We start from the raw sequence: 12,649 nt of genomic DNA, 5'->3' as shown, positions 1-12,649 counted from the left end.
AGTGTTAGGTTAATGGTTGGACTTGATGATCTTAAGGGTCTTTTCCAACCTAAATGATTCTATGATTTTAAGTCAGGCAGCTGATACTATAAGAAATCTCTTTTACAGTCCTACAGCTAGGATTGAACTGAGATAATGCATACACACAAGTTACTTTCTAGAGAAATGGAGAGCAATTAAACATTCATCTAGCAGTAACACTTACTTGTACACCAGGGCCAGTGGCAGCTCCAAATGGTGGCCTCATCATAGGCTGCCCATACATAACTGGCTGCTGGGGCATCATAGGTACACCCGTGCCTGCTGGGGGCTGTAAATTAATGCAGTGTGAGTCGGGTTCTGGGTGAAGAAAGGAGAGTAGCGTAAACAGAAGAGACTCACCATCCCAAATGCTGCTCCTGGCTGTGGAACAGGTGGAGTACCTCCTGTGGCAGGAACAGCGCTTGCTGGAGGCACGGCTCCTGTCTAAAAAATTAAAAAATGCAAGAATCTCTAACACCAACTATCTGGAAACCGCATGGAGTCTCCAGCATTCTCAGAGTTTTTCTGGAAAGTACGACTGTTATGCAGCAGATAATACCTAACCTCAAAACTGCAATACTTCAAAGAATGAGAGTTGAATGAGTCCTTACACTGATGCTCAGCTTCCCTTTTCATAAGAAAGCAAGGGTGACAGGCTCCATTCTCTTCATGAATGGAGTCCATTTACTGAATACAACTCAAAATAGGCCCGAGAAAATATGTACTTTCCTCCTCCTTCTACATAGTGTAAGAAAGCATCCCAATTTCCTAATTGATAGCCAACACACTTTTGCACTTGTATCACTGCATTTTAGTAAAAGCTTAAGCAGATTGTAAAGCTAAGGGAAATAACTGCTATAATTAGTTTCCAATTAAAAAAAGAAGTATTTAAGCCATGAGATTCATTTAAGTTAAAGAGTAAGTTCACACGCTTAAGCCACAATCACAACCATTACATACTTTACTAAGGAGAATTCAGTTTATCTTGTTACGCTTTTTACTCATATGCTTAAGTTAAGATTTTCATTCAAACAACACAAGGAAAAAAAAAAGGTGATCTTTCACTAGGATTCAGAAAGAGAGAACTGTTAGTTTAGTAGTCTGGATATACAGCACAACAACAAGGCCACCCCACTTACCTAGCAGAACCTACACATTACCCCTTTTGGTTCCCTTGTCTGTAACTTCCCATGCATAGAGTGTCCTTATGGCCTTGAAAGTATCCAAGTCTCTCCTTTTCACAGAGGCATACACAATCCAAATTATTAGCAACTCTGAAGAGAGGCAGGAAGCATTCAAGGAAGGGATTTAAAAATGGTAGTAGGATTTTTAGGAATCTCTTTACTGCTGTCGTGTGGCCTAAGTATATTGGCACAATTTCTCAAGTTATTACAGAAGCTGTAGAGTCATGCCTGAGCCTCCACATCCTTACCGCCTACCTTGAGTCAGTTTTATCCCACCGCACTTGGAGAGCAACTAGCACACTCTCAGTTCAAAGGACAGTGCGTCTCTGGAGATACGCTGGAATTACTCACTGCACAGTCCACTTCTGCGAATGCTGCATTTAGTGCCCTTGGTTGATCCTTGCTTCCAGACTAAAATATGCCAGTTTCTTAGGAAACTGGAGACAAGTCAAGATAACCTGTTCCAGACTCATTAATCAGCAAACACCCTACAGTTTCTGGCTAATAATTATGAACCTCTTTTCCAGTCTGCAAGTTTTCTGGGGAGCATTTCAATTAAAAGCTGTACTGCGCTAGCAGCACAGCTGTCCCCAAACTAAAACCAACATCTGGACACTCAGGTATGGAAAGCAAGGAGTAGAAAGACACAGATTAATGACATCAGATGCAGTGATCTGACTGCAGCCAGAGGAACACATTGTAGCTCAAAAGCCAGTTAGGCAAATGCCAAGAAAATGGCCACACAAACTGAATCTGCTTTTGCCTCAAAGCACTAGGGTCACTCGAGGGAACGGGCTTTTATGAAATTCTGCTGATTTTAATCCAGAAGGTGAAAGGTCACAAGGAAGGGAAGAAGTGACGAAAACTTAAGTGGTTCAACAGTGACGTGAAGGAAAGCTTCATTTTGGTCTCCACATTTAGTCTTCCTGCAGATCTGGTTTTCTTTGGTTTCAAAAAATACCTAAGTGCATTATTTTGAAGAAATATATATAGCACCCATGTTTCATGAAATGCTATCAAAACCACCCAGCTTTCCAGAAAGGCTAGTTACTTATCAGATGGTAAAACCACTACAAGATCAGGCTGATGACACAGAAGTTAGAAATTTCAGGTAGTACAAGCCGGATAGTTCACATCCAAGTAAAGCAAAGACAGTCTGAAGCCATTATTTTCAAGCTTACAGCACGGAAATGGTTAATCACTACTACTATATTCAACACATTGCCTGAGAATTGTCTGCTGGACAGACAGTCCAAGAGCAGCCATGTTAGGTAGCTTCTAGCTAGTTTTAAGCCAGTGGTAATAACTGTAGCGCAGATGAGGTGCTGTTAGTATCTTCGTGTTTAGTAAGTACAATAAGAGATCAAAAAAATTCACTTACACTGTACAGTACTGCCCAGCCTTTCTATTAAGAAAAAAAGTTGACGTTACAACTAATACATTCAATGAAGTATCAAGTTCAGGGAATTCTTGTATCTTCCATAAGGTTAAGGAACAAGTTGGAACATGCTCAGAGTCACATTAACATCTGGCTGTGGCAGCAGCGAACTGAACTAGTCATGCTCCCCCTTGACAGTCCTTTGCTTCCCTTCTCAACCCAACTTTTTTCAAATGGAGGCTGTTTTATGCCCTGTGCGACTTTGATGAGATGAGGTATGACCCCTCTTCAGATTACTGTTGTAGCTCACTCACGATCAATTTGCTCTTGTGCCATATTTAGATTTTTAGCTCAATTCAACCCTCTTCTCTCAAAGTTAGTGCCTTCTGATACATTTTACAGCACAATCTTAACTTTTCCAGCAGACTGCTTTACTCTGCTAAACAAGCTACCCACTTCTACTCTAACATCAGGAAAGCTTGAGAAAAAAATCTATTTATTTCCTCTCCTTCCAGTACTTCAGCTTTGGATCAATACCGTTGTCTTTTGGGCAATCAACCTGGACCTGGTGCTGGCAAGACCTATACGGCTAACAACACACTTGGAAATGTCCACAGGTATTAAGTGTACATGTAGGGTAACATCGATACATACGCTAGTGTGTTTTCATTGACCTGAACTCAATGATTTATTTATGCCAGCTGTAAATCTGGTCTTAAAAATGTGACTTGAAACAATCATATCATTTATACAGAAGCAAACTCTTTAGCTGAAGTAGACAGGAGCAGTGCCTACACGTATGCTTGCATAGTCTCATAAAATATTGAGGTTTCAATACCAGTGGTATCGATGGATTAACCACCTACCAATGGACCACTTGGGACACCACCAGTTGACCATGTTGCAGGTGCTACTTTTGGTTGCCAGTTGGCTCCTCCTGTTAACTTTTTCTCTCCAGCGTTCCACTGAAGGTCTCCCCTAATAGACAGGGAGAGAGAGCGCGCGATTATTTTCATACCCTCACAGTGAAAATGAAAACCAATGGCAGTATACATAAACATTAGGCTTGCAGCTACATTAGTTTATGGTGTATGCAGTTTAAGTTATTAACAGAAGGATACACTTTTAGTGCCACTCAGTTTCAAGGGTTGTTAGCAGCAGACAGCAGTACGCTCTATACTGAAGTCAGTTACACGGTTATGGCCTTTGTGGTGAGAATTAAAGAGAAGCTTTACTTAGTATTGACTGAAGGTAACATATTACTGCATATACCCTTGCAAAGTAGGAAGAGGGACTGCTACTGCCTATTCTACTGGGGCCAGGCAGTAGAGCTGCCTGCTAGAAGTCTTTGAAAGGTCATTTCATTGCTGGAAATCTTGCTCAGACAGTTGAAGGAGGAAAGCATTCAGTTCTGAAAAAAGGTGATAGATACAAGAGAAACAAGTCATTCATAGAATAAAAGGGCTGTTGCAAAACCAGGTTTTGTTAGAGGCTGCTCTATCCAGAATAAGATACACCATTTGAACGAAGTAGATTGAAGGAAGCTAAGTTTTGGGGATAAATCTCATGATGTGTTTATACATATCCCTCCTATCATCTCCACAGAGGCACAAAACATTTTGAATGTACACACATCATAAACTGGTCTTGCATACAGAGGAAGACTCAGCACAGAAGTAAGCAATCAGATTAAGAAGAGACATTCAAAAAGAAATGCAATGCTGTAAATATTTCTTCTTGCAAAAAGAAGCTTTTCACTGCATGGAATGAACTTCTTTTCTATTTTACAAGTATTCCAATGCCTACACGATAAGCACATCCAGCGTCTGTAAAAAGATAACAAAACTATTACATATTAGCCTAGATTACTGATGGGAGCTATACAATTTATTATCTGGACTATTCGTTCATTTTAAGTTGTTTGGAAATCAGCTATCCAATATGAAGACAGTAATTTACAGAAAAAAATTTAAGACTCAGATTAAAGCCAGAAAGTTTAAAAGCTATGTCAGGAACATTTAACCTTAATTATTCAGTGAACCTGCATAGAATAGAACACTTTTTCCAGAATTTTTCTGAACTGATTTTTTTGGGGGAAGGGGGCACATAACAAATTCATTGATTCTTAATAAACACTGAAATAGATGTAAGACTACACAGCAGAGGTGAAAACTTTTTTTTTTTTAATAAAATTGAACTCCAAAAATTGAAAATTTTAAAAAAAAAAGAAAAAAAAAAAAAAAAAAAAAAAAAAGAAGTACTGTGTTTAGTAAATTAAGCATGTCAAAGTAACAGCTCATGTTTCATTGCACATGGGTTTATACAGAGTAATAAAGTTTTGGCTGTCTTCATTTAGACAGCATCAGAGGACTGGCCACATCTACCCCTTCTTCAGGACAAACTTTTGAGGAACACTGCAGATGTCTTATACTTGAGGAAGCCATTTTTGCTCCAGAAGCAAACCAAAGTAACAATATATTCAGGTCTACAAAATGCTAAGTTATTTAAAAGCACTGAACTATTTACCATGAGTGACAACACTAGTTTCTGTTCCTCATCATACATACGGAAATAAAAAGCTATTTTTCACATAGACATAAATCTGAACATTACCTGGAAGTTTTGCACTGTTTTATCTGCTCTATCATACATGGGAACTCCAAGTAATTTCCTTAATTACTCTTTGGAAGAAGTTTTAAGCTAAGTTTTAAAGAAAACTCTTCTCACATGACCAGTACAAGTCCTGTAAGTCACAAATTGCTAAGTTTAATTTTCTGCCCCAAACTTGGGATATACCAAATGACTTGCAGAAGAGGTTTCAAGTGATTAAGAGTCCTGCTGACTTCTAAGCGTGGTAGTTTCCCCCCACACCTAACAGAAGAGTACGCATCATAAGATCAGTTATATCTTTGCTGTGGTGTGTTTGCATATACTAACAGAGTATACAATCCTCCAAAGTACAACTTCAGTAGTATTACACCTTAGCCTAGGTGGGCCTCTGTTGGGTTTTTTGGGGGGCTGCGGCTACTGATCTCTAGTTATAAAGGCTCTAGCCCTTTTACTACTATAGGAAAGAAAACATTTTTTAGTTTAGCATTTCAAGACCATGTTTTGGAAAGTTCACTGTCTGAGAGAAGGTCTGTTCTTGGCTGTTGTGCACTCCTCACCCCACTGCTACTCCTCCTCTCATTAAGCAAGAAGTCAGCTATTTGTGTCCACCAGCTTTTCTGCTTAAATTCCACCGTGCTATCAGAAGCTTTGGACAATTTTCACCTTTCCATCTGTTATTACGCAGGAGCACATCCATTAAGAGTTTGATATGCCCCTGAATGTACCTGGGACGTTCACATGTTACAAATCGTACCTACCACACAGATCCCACTATTTGACTCAGGTCCTGGGCACAAAGAAGGACAAGTTACGAACCCAGACTACCAGTTATCTGAATCAGGCCTTATTCCTGCCTATAGCTTTCCTGATCTCCCCAGGGAAACAGGAGGACATTGAAGCAAGCTAAAATAGACAGGTATTTGGCTGCATGGAAAAGTAACATAGTTGTATGTCACACCACTCAAAACCAAAATTTGTCACTTACTGCCTACTAAGTTTGCAAGAGACGAATCAAGATCACTTCCAAGGCCTTTGCTTGCTGCTGAAGCAGTGACTGTTGCTGTGGCTGAAGGTGCTATAGACTGACCAGAAGGAACCATAGTTGGCATAAGAAGATCACCTAAGCCATCAAACACTAGAAGTGAAAGGAAAGTGGGTTAGAACAGCAGCTGCGGTAAGAAAAACACTACCTGCCACTTTGCTGTTGCTCCAACAAATATAGCACAGACAACCACGTCACAAGTCTTACCAAAACACCGTTTGACATTAAAAGTAATGCCAACAAGGGCATGCATGTTGTTTTACTAGACACTGAATGTACAGTAATCCTGAAAAAGCTATACCGATGAGAACTAATATGAGAGGACATGCCTAAAAGGACTTTAATGGGAGAGTTGAATCTACAGAGATACAGCACCACTTCCACGTGACACTATTTTTCTTACAGCCATCCTTAGATGTCAGATGCATACACATTTGTCAGGAGATATTCATTTAAACATTTTTAAAATTAACGTCTTGCAAACACCAGTCAGAATTACTGTGGCAAAGGCAGTCTTATACCTTGACATCTAACGGCAACAGGATTGAAAGTTTCAAGATGTTACTATTCACTTGCAAGCAGCAGGGCATCGGGAAAACCTACTAACACCTTATGAGATCAGAAGGAACCAGAACCATCCACACTGACAGAGCTAGCCTCCTTAGTCCGGTCATCTAACTCAGAAGTTCATTTTTTAGATCCCTTGAAGTCAAACCGCCTGGTACATCTCATGCCAGCGTTCTATCTTCTGATCTGTATTTGAGGTACATGCTAATGCTAAGTCAACAGGAAGGGGTAGCGTGTGCACTGGCAAGCAACCAAATAACCAAGCAGCAGTACTACTTCAACCTTTTTTTCCTTGTACGGTTGCAGAACTCACCAATTTTAAGTTTGTAGCAAGGACCCAGCATGGAAAATATAGAATGGAGAGATACAAACAAAATGATAGCAGTGATGAAAGTTTAAGCTTATAGTCAGGCAAAGAACACGACCTCAGTCTCTGTTTTGTGTACCTTCAGGTGCCATGCAAGCTCAAGAACAGCTTCAGCAGCAGCAGCAAGATGACTTGCCCATAAACTTGATTTACAGAACAGTGTTTTCCTTGAGTAATTCCTGATTCATGCAATCAAGCACATGCAAGGATGATGTTCACACTAGTTTGTTTTTTACTGACATGGTAGAATAAAAAAAATGGGCACAGAGAGCTCTTGGGCACACACCAGCCTAACCACTACCCCGAGTTCTTCCAGTGGAGAAGGAACAGGGAAATCACTGATATTGCTTGTACTCAGAGCCTAAATATGGTGTCATTAACTCATCTAACACATAAAACACATTAGAAAATTCACAGGAAGAAACCCTGCGACTCACCTGATGCATCAAATGAACTGCCAGTCGTTGGAGCTGTTGTCCCAAAAGCTGCATCAAAGTTAGGCTGTAGTAAGCTGGTTTGAGCTGGAGTAACTGGGGATGGTGATGGAGAGGGAGCAATAAAAGAACCTCCAAAGCCTTTAAAAAGCCACATAAGAGAGGTGTGGACATTAGAGTCAGTCTTGTTGGGCTGTGTTTAACAAAAGCTCAATCTATAGAAGGCAGAATGATACAGACAATTCTTACTAGACCATTGTAAATAACTCAGTACTACACAAGCATCCTTGGTATGCCAGGTATGACCCAGGGAATTCAAGATTTCGTGAGAGTCACCAATAAAAACTTTAGTGTTTGTTATTTAGATTTCTGCAGAGGCAGACCAACGGAGTATAGAACACAATTCTTCCAGTACTATACACTATCGTTCTAGGTAAGTAATCTCACAGGCAGAATGCAACAAATAAGAATTAGTTCAGAAAAAAGAGAAACAGAGGAGTAACTTGAGAAAAGCATATGATCACCCATCAACTACTTTGGAATCTCAATTCAGAAGGAAGTGTTTTACTAATCCAGTTTAGCCTCTCTCACCATCTTAAAACATCCTGGTCTCCCTCGTCAAGATGTCTTCAAGCTACTGCCCACCCCCCCATGCCAAAGCAGGATCAACAGCATCCACAAGCGAACTGCTTGTAGGCTGGAGAATCTCCATGATTAAGGTTAACGTACATATTATAAACCCTATATTTATATAAATAAACCCTACTCATGGAGATTCTCTAGTCTACAAGCAATGTACTCCCATGCTTGACTATTCTTAAAGTCCCTCCCTTGCCCTGTATATAATTCAATCTCCCTTGCAATTTAAGGTCATTTGTATTATCTATAGACTCTGGAAACTGATTAAATATGCAAAGACTCCGTCAAAATGAGAACAGACATATGACACTTTCTCAATTCTCTTTAGCCTACAAGCCACTCCTCTTATTCAATCTCTTCTTGACAGTGATGTCCAAGGCCTCTATACTACATCTTCAGTCTCAGCCTTGTTTTTTCCCAGCTGCCCTTGCATAGAAAGGATCAGATCTGAGCTCAGTGCTCCAACCGCGACTACGCAAATACAGCAGGAAGAGCACTCTGCACAACCTGCAGGCTGTACTTTTTTCCCCCCTATATCAGAGTAGGAAGCATATTATTTTGCCACAGCTGAGCACAAGGCAGTGACGAGCCAGTGCTCTACCACTGTCTTTAGTTTCTTTTCAGGGAACATCCTGCCTTACAGTCTGCTGTCCTTATTTGTCCAGCTAATTATTGCTGCCTATGGACAGAAGCTTGAACATTTACTCGTTTGAAATTTCTCCTTTAGATAATTTTCTCCAATTTGTAGAGACCATTTTAAGTCCTATTCTCATCCAAAGTAAATACAGATCTTGTCATGTGGATGAAATCTGAAAAAATAAGCATGCTACTCCAACAGTCACATTGTTGAAATTAAGTACTAAATACAACTTATCAATTAAGAAGAGAATATCTATTTACATTAAACCCTTATCGCTACTTTCTGTCTTTTTACTGAGATAGTTTGTACCACTCTTGTTTAAGCAGTAAACTAATTCCTTTCTTCCTCTTCTTTCTTCAGCTTTCTTTAGTTATCAGTTCACTGGGGAAGTCAGCTTTTTAAAAATGGGAAAATAAAGAAAATTCTGAAGATTTTCTAACCACTTTTTTATCCAAACTGCTTTCCACAGTCACAGGGTATATCAATTACAGCACATTATGCAGACATCTTACAAACAGTGACAACAGCACATTTCCCAGCTATGAAATCAAGCACCTGCCAGACATTTAACTATGAGACAGGCTAGAGTTCAACATAAAGGACTTGTGCTCAAATTGTGAGCAACAACTACATCAATTGTTACTGTGAGATCTCAGACGCTCTCCCCGAAAACTTTGCTTTCTCAGAGAACAAAGTAAACGCCAAACACTTAACAAATGTTGAAACAGAGAAATTTATACACACACACTTGATGCATCAGACTTATTTACACATCAGGTGCATATTTTAGAAGAGAAGTGAGTCAGCAGTAGCTAACTGTATTCAAACTGAAACCCTCAGTAGGGAAATGAGAGTGGTGTGCCGTCACTGGGTCCCGGGCACCAGGCCAGCAACTTGCTGTACCACCAGCAGACAGGTTTTAGTTGTGGAACGCCTGGCCTATATGAACAAATACATTGGCCCCAGACACAGCTGGGAGAGGACAGAAAACCTGACTATGCACTACAGGCCCAGGAGAACACAACCTGGATTAGAAACACCTCATAAATTACATCCTTCAGCTGAAGCTTGCCAGATTGCAGGCAATGACCAAAACCACTTCAGATCGTAACTTAAACTGGTCCCTTCAGACGCTACTGACCAAGGGCACGGCTGGAGCCAGGGAAGCAGGAGCAGGAAACAGAGCAGCCTGCTTTCTGCAGTCTGAAGTAAAGAGCATTTCAAGCGCCTGCATGAGCTCTCCTGTGTTTATTAGGCCTACTTCAGGGTTCCGGCACCAACTCTTATTACCCAAATCCTAGTCCACAGCAAGTCACATGCTCACAGATGCTAACTCTGAATCTGGACAAACGCACTGTGATCAGAGATCTGCCCTCAGCTCTCCAAGGTCCATTCTTGAAGCGGGTTTGTCACAGGATAATTTAGGTTGGAAGGGACCTCTATAAGTCAGCCTGCCCAAAGCTGGTCTAATCAAATCCGGTTGCCCAGAGATTTGCCTTGACACTTCCAAGAGAAGAGATTTCACTGCCTCTCTGGGTGGCCTGTTGTCGTATCTAACCATCCTCATGGTAAAAATATAAAAAAAAAATCCAGTATTTAACTGGAATTTCCCACCCACATTGCCTTTTTTCCTGTCACTGTGCACCTCCAAGAAGAACCTGGCTAATCTTCTCTGTATCCTCCAGTGAGGTAGTTTAGACACCTGTAAGGCCTCCCTTTTGCCTTCTCTTCTCAAGGCTGAATGGACCCAGTCCTCAGCCTCTCCTCATATGTCATGAGCACCAGTCACCATCTCAGTGGCCCTCCACTGAACTCTGGTACATCTTGATCACCCGCATCAAGAAATTCTCTAATACATTCCAGAAGTCCCCTGGATTACTGACACCCAGCCATATTGCCCTTCCAGCACATACTATGGTGGTTAAAGTTGCCCGTGAGTGCCAAAGCCTGTGATAGTGAGGCTTTCTCCAGCTGCCTAAAAAAAAAGCTTCCTCTACTGCCTCTTCTTGATCAGGCAGTCTGTAGCAGACACCTACTATAACATCACCAGTGCTGGCCCGTCCTCTGATCCTTACCTACAAACTCTCTCCTGGTACATCACCTGTCCTAAGGCAAAGCTCCATGTATTCAACTATCTGCAAACAAGTACTAATCTCCAAAGAATCAGACGAGAAGCAGGTTGACAAGATACAGGGATGACAAAGGCAGCTGACTGCAGCAATTCCTAAAGCACTGGAGCCATCTAAAGACCCTGTGCTCAGTTAGATCCTTTCCATGTCCTGAGTGAGAACAAGGAGCTTGGCAGCAGGGCATGACTTAATATCCATTTATAAGATTCTGTTTAGAAAGTTACGTAAGCTTTTGCAAAGCCCCATAAAGTGTCTGTTTCTCCAGCTACAGAAGAGAGTTCTCTCCAGCTTCAGGTGAAGTTTGCATGACAACTGGTCTTAATTCCATAGCTTTTAGCCTTGCGCAATTTAACAGCAACATCAGGCACAGAAGCCATAAAAATGCTTTAAGAGTTTTAAGTTCCTAGTTGTCTAGGGCTTGCACAAGACCCAGAGTGAGTCTGCAGAAACAGCAGCAACTGAGTTAGATGTGTCATCCCCAACTGCCCAATTTTGAGGTTGCTTTTACTTACACAAGTAAGATTTCTTATAAGAACATGCTAGTAGAGTACATACTGGGATACACATGCACACAGTTTAATTGGATAGAAAGATCTAGAAGGGAAAACGGCTAGACTACTGTATTTATCAGCATAGTTCTAGTCTCGTCTGCCGAGAGGCTTAGAAGAGTATGAAAAAAATTCTACCATATTTTCTAAGTGAGCCAAGAAGAGACTAGAAACTTATCTGACAGCAGAACACTTAAGACAATGATGCATAGTAAGTATACTCATAACATTATGCATATGAACACTTAGTACAACCAAACACTCAAACCATGAAGGACAAGCCTTCAGCCACCATATGAATTCTGGACACTCTTAAATTTAAAACTGGATTACACTGCAGGCTGTATATCTGCCATTATCTAGGGTGAACAAATGCTTAGCAATATGCTGTAACGTTTATAGGCTCTCCGTATCTGCCAAAAAAACATTCAAATCTACTTGGAGCCCTTTTGAATGTACAGTCAAAGCAAAAATAAAATAAAATTTTTTAAAAAATCATCTGTTCACCCCAACTGCTTCAGGTCTGCTTGAGTATTCAGACTTATAACATCCCTTTTATAATTTAGGTTTTGATTTAATGTGACTCATCAGATTCAGAGAGCACACTGCTGAAGTTTAAGCCATCTGGAGCATAATTCCTACTGGAACTTAAGCTTAGTTACAGATAAGGACATAAAATATATTGTATTGTAATGTTTGCATAAGCAGAATCAGCTTCTGCCTGACAACATCTCTGTACCCAGTCCCCCAATAACACACACAACTGCAAATGACTGGTATGTTTCAGAATCTACTAGTTAAAGCCTGATCTCCACCTTTAAGCTATCCATAGACTAATACAAAGACCTATTGAAGCAATATTAAAACAAAAGGCGGTCTTCTACCTTAAAATCCTGAAGGTGCCTGTACTAAAGTTTTAGCATGCATTTACACATTATGTCCCACTTTAAGTAGCTGGCTTGCCAGCACTAGAACCGACTGAGAATGGACATACACATTATCATCATCTAGACTACTTCTACCTTCCTGCAGCACAACTAGGTGATGCCCACACTTAGAGCAGGTACTAGAAAATGTGTCCTCTTCTGAG

At 40.6% G+C, this 12,649-nt stretch overlaps 1 protein-coding gene across 1 annotated transcript in view; it reads right to left on the bottom strand.

The window, feature by feature from the left end:
* Positions 1-12,649, bottom strand: part of SNAP91 (synaptosome associated protein 91) — a 68,088-nt gene that overhangs the window by 2,109 nt on the left and 53,330 nt on the right. The window contains 6 exon segments of the mRNA XM_019472986.1: positions 206-310; positions 382-461; positions 3,458-3,561; positions 3,916-3,929; positions 6,150-6,328; positions 7,607-7,744. Of these exon segments, the coding sequence (XP_019328531.1) occupies positions 206-310; positions 382-461; positions 3,458-3,561; positions 3,916-3,929; positions 6,150-6,328; positions 7,607-7,744 (620 nt within the window).

This window comes from Aptenodytes forsteri, unplaced genomic scaffold (assembly GCF_000699145.1).
Source record: "Aptenodytes forsteri isolate BGI_AS27 unplaced genomic scaffold, ASM69914v1 Scaffold245, whole genome shotgun sequence".
In the NCBI taxonomy this organism is placed as follows: Eukaryota; Metazoa; Chordata; class Aves; order Sphenisciformes; family Spheniscidae; genus Aptenodytes; species Aptenodytes forsteri.
This window is presented reverse-complemented; position numbering and strand designations above follow the sequence as displayed.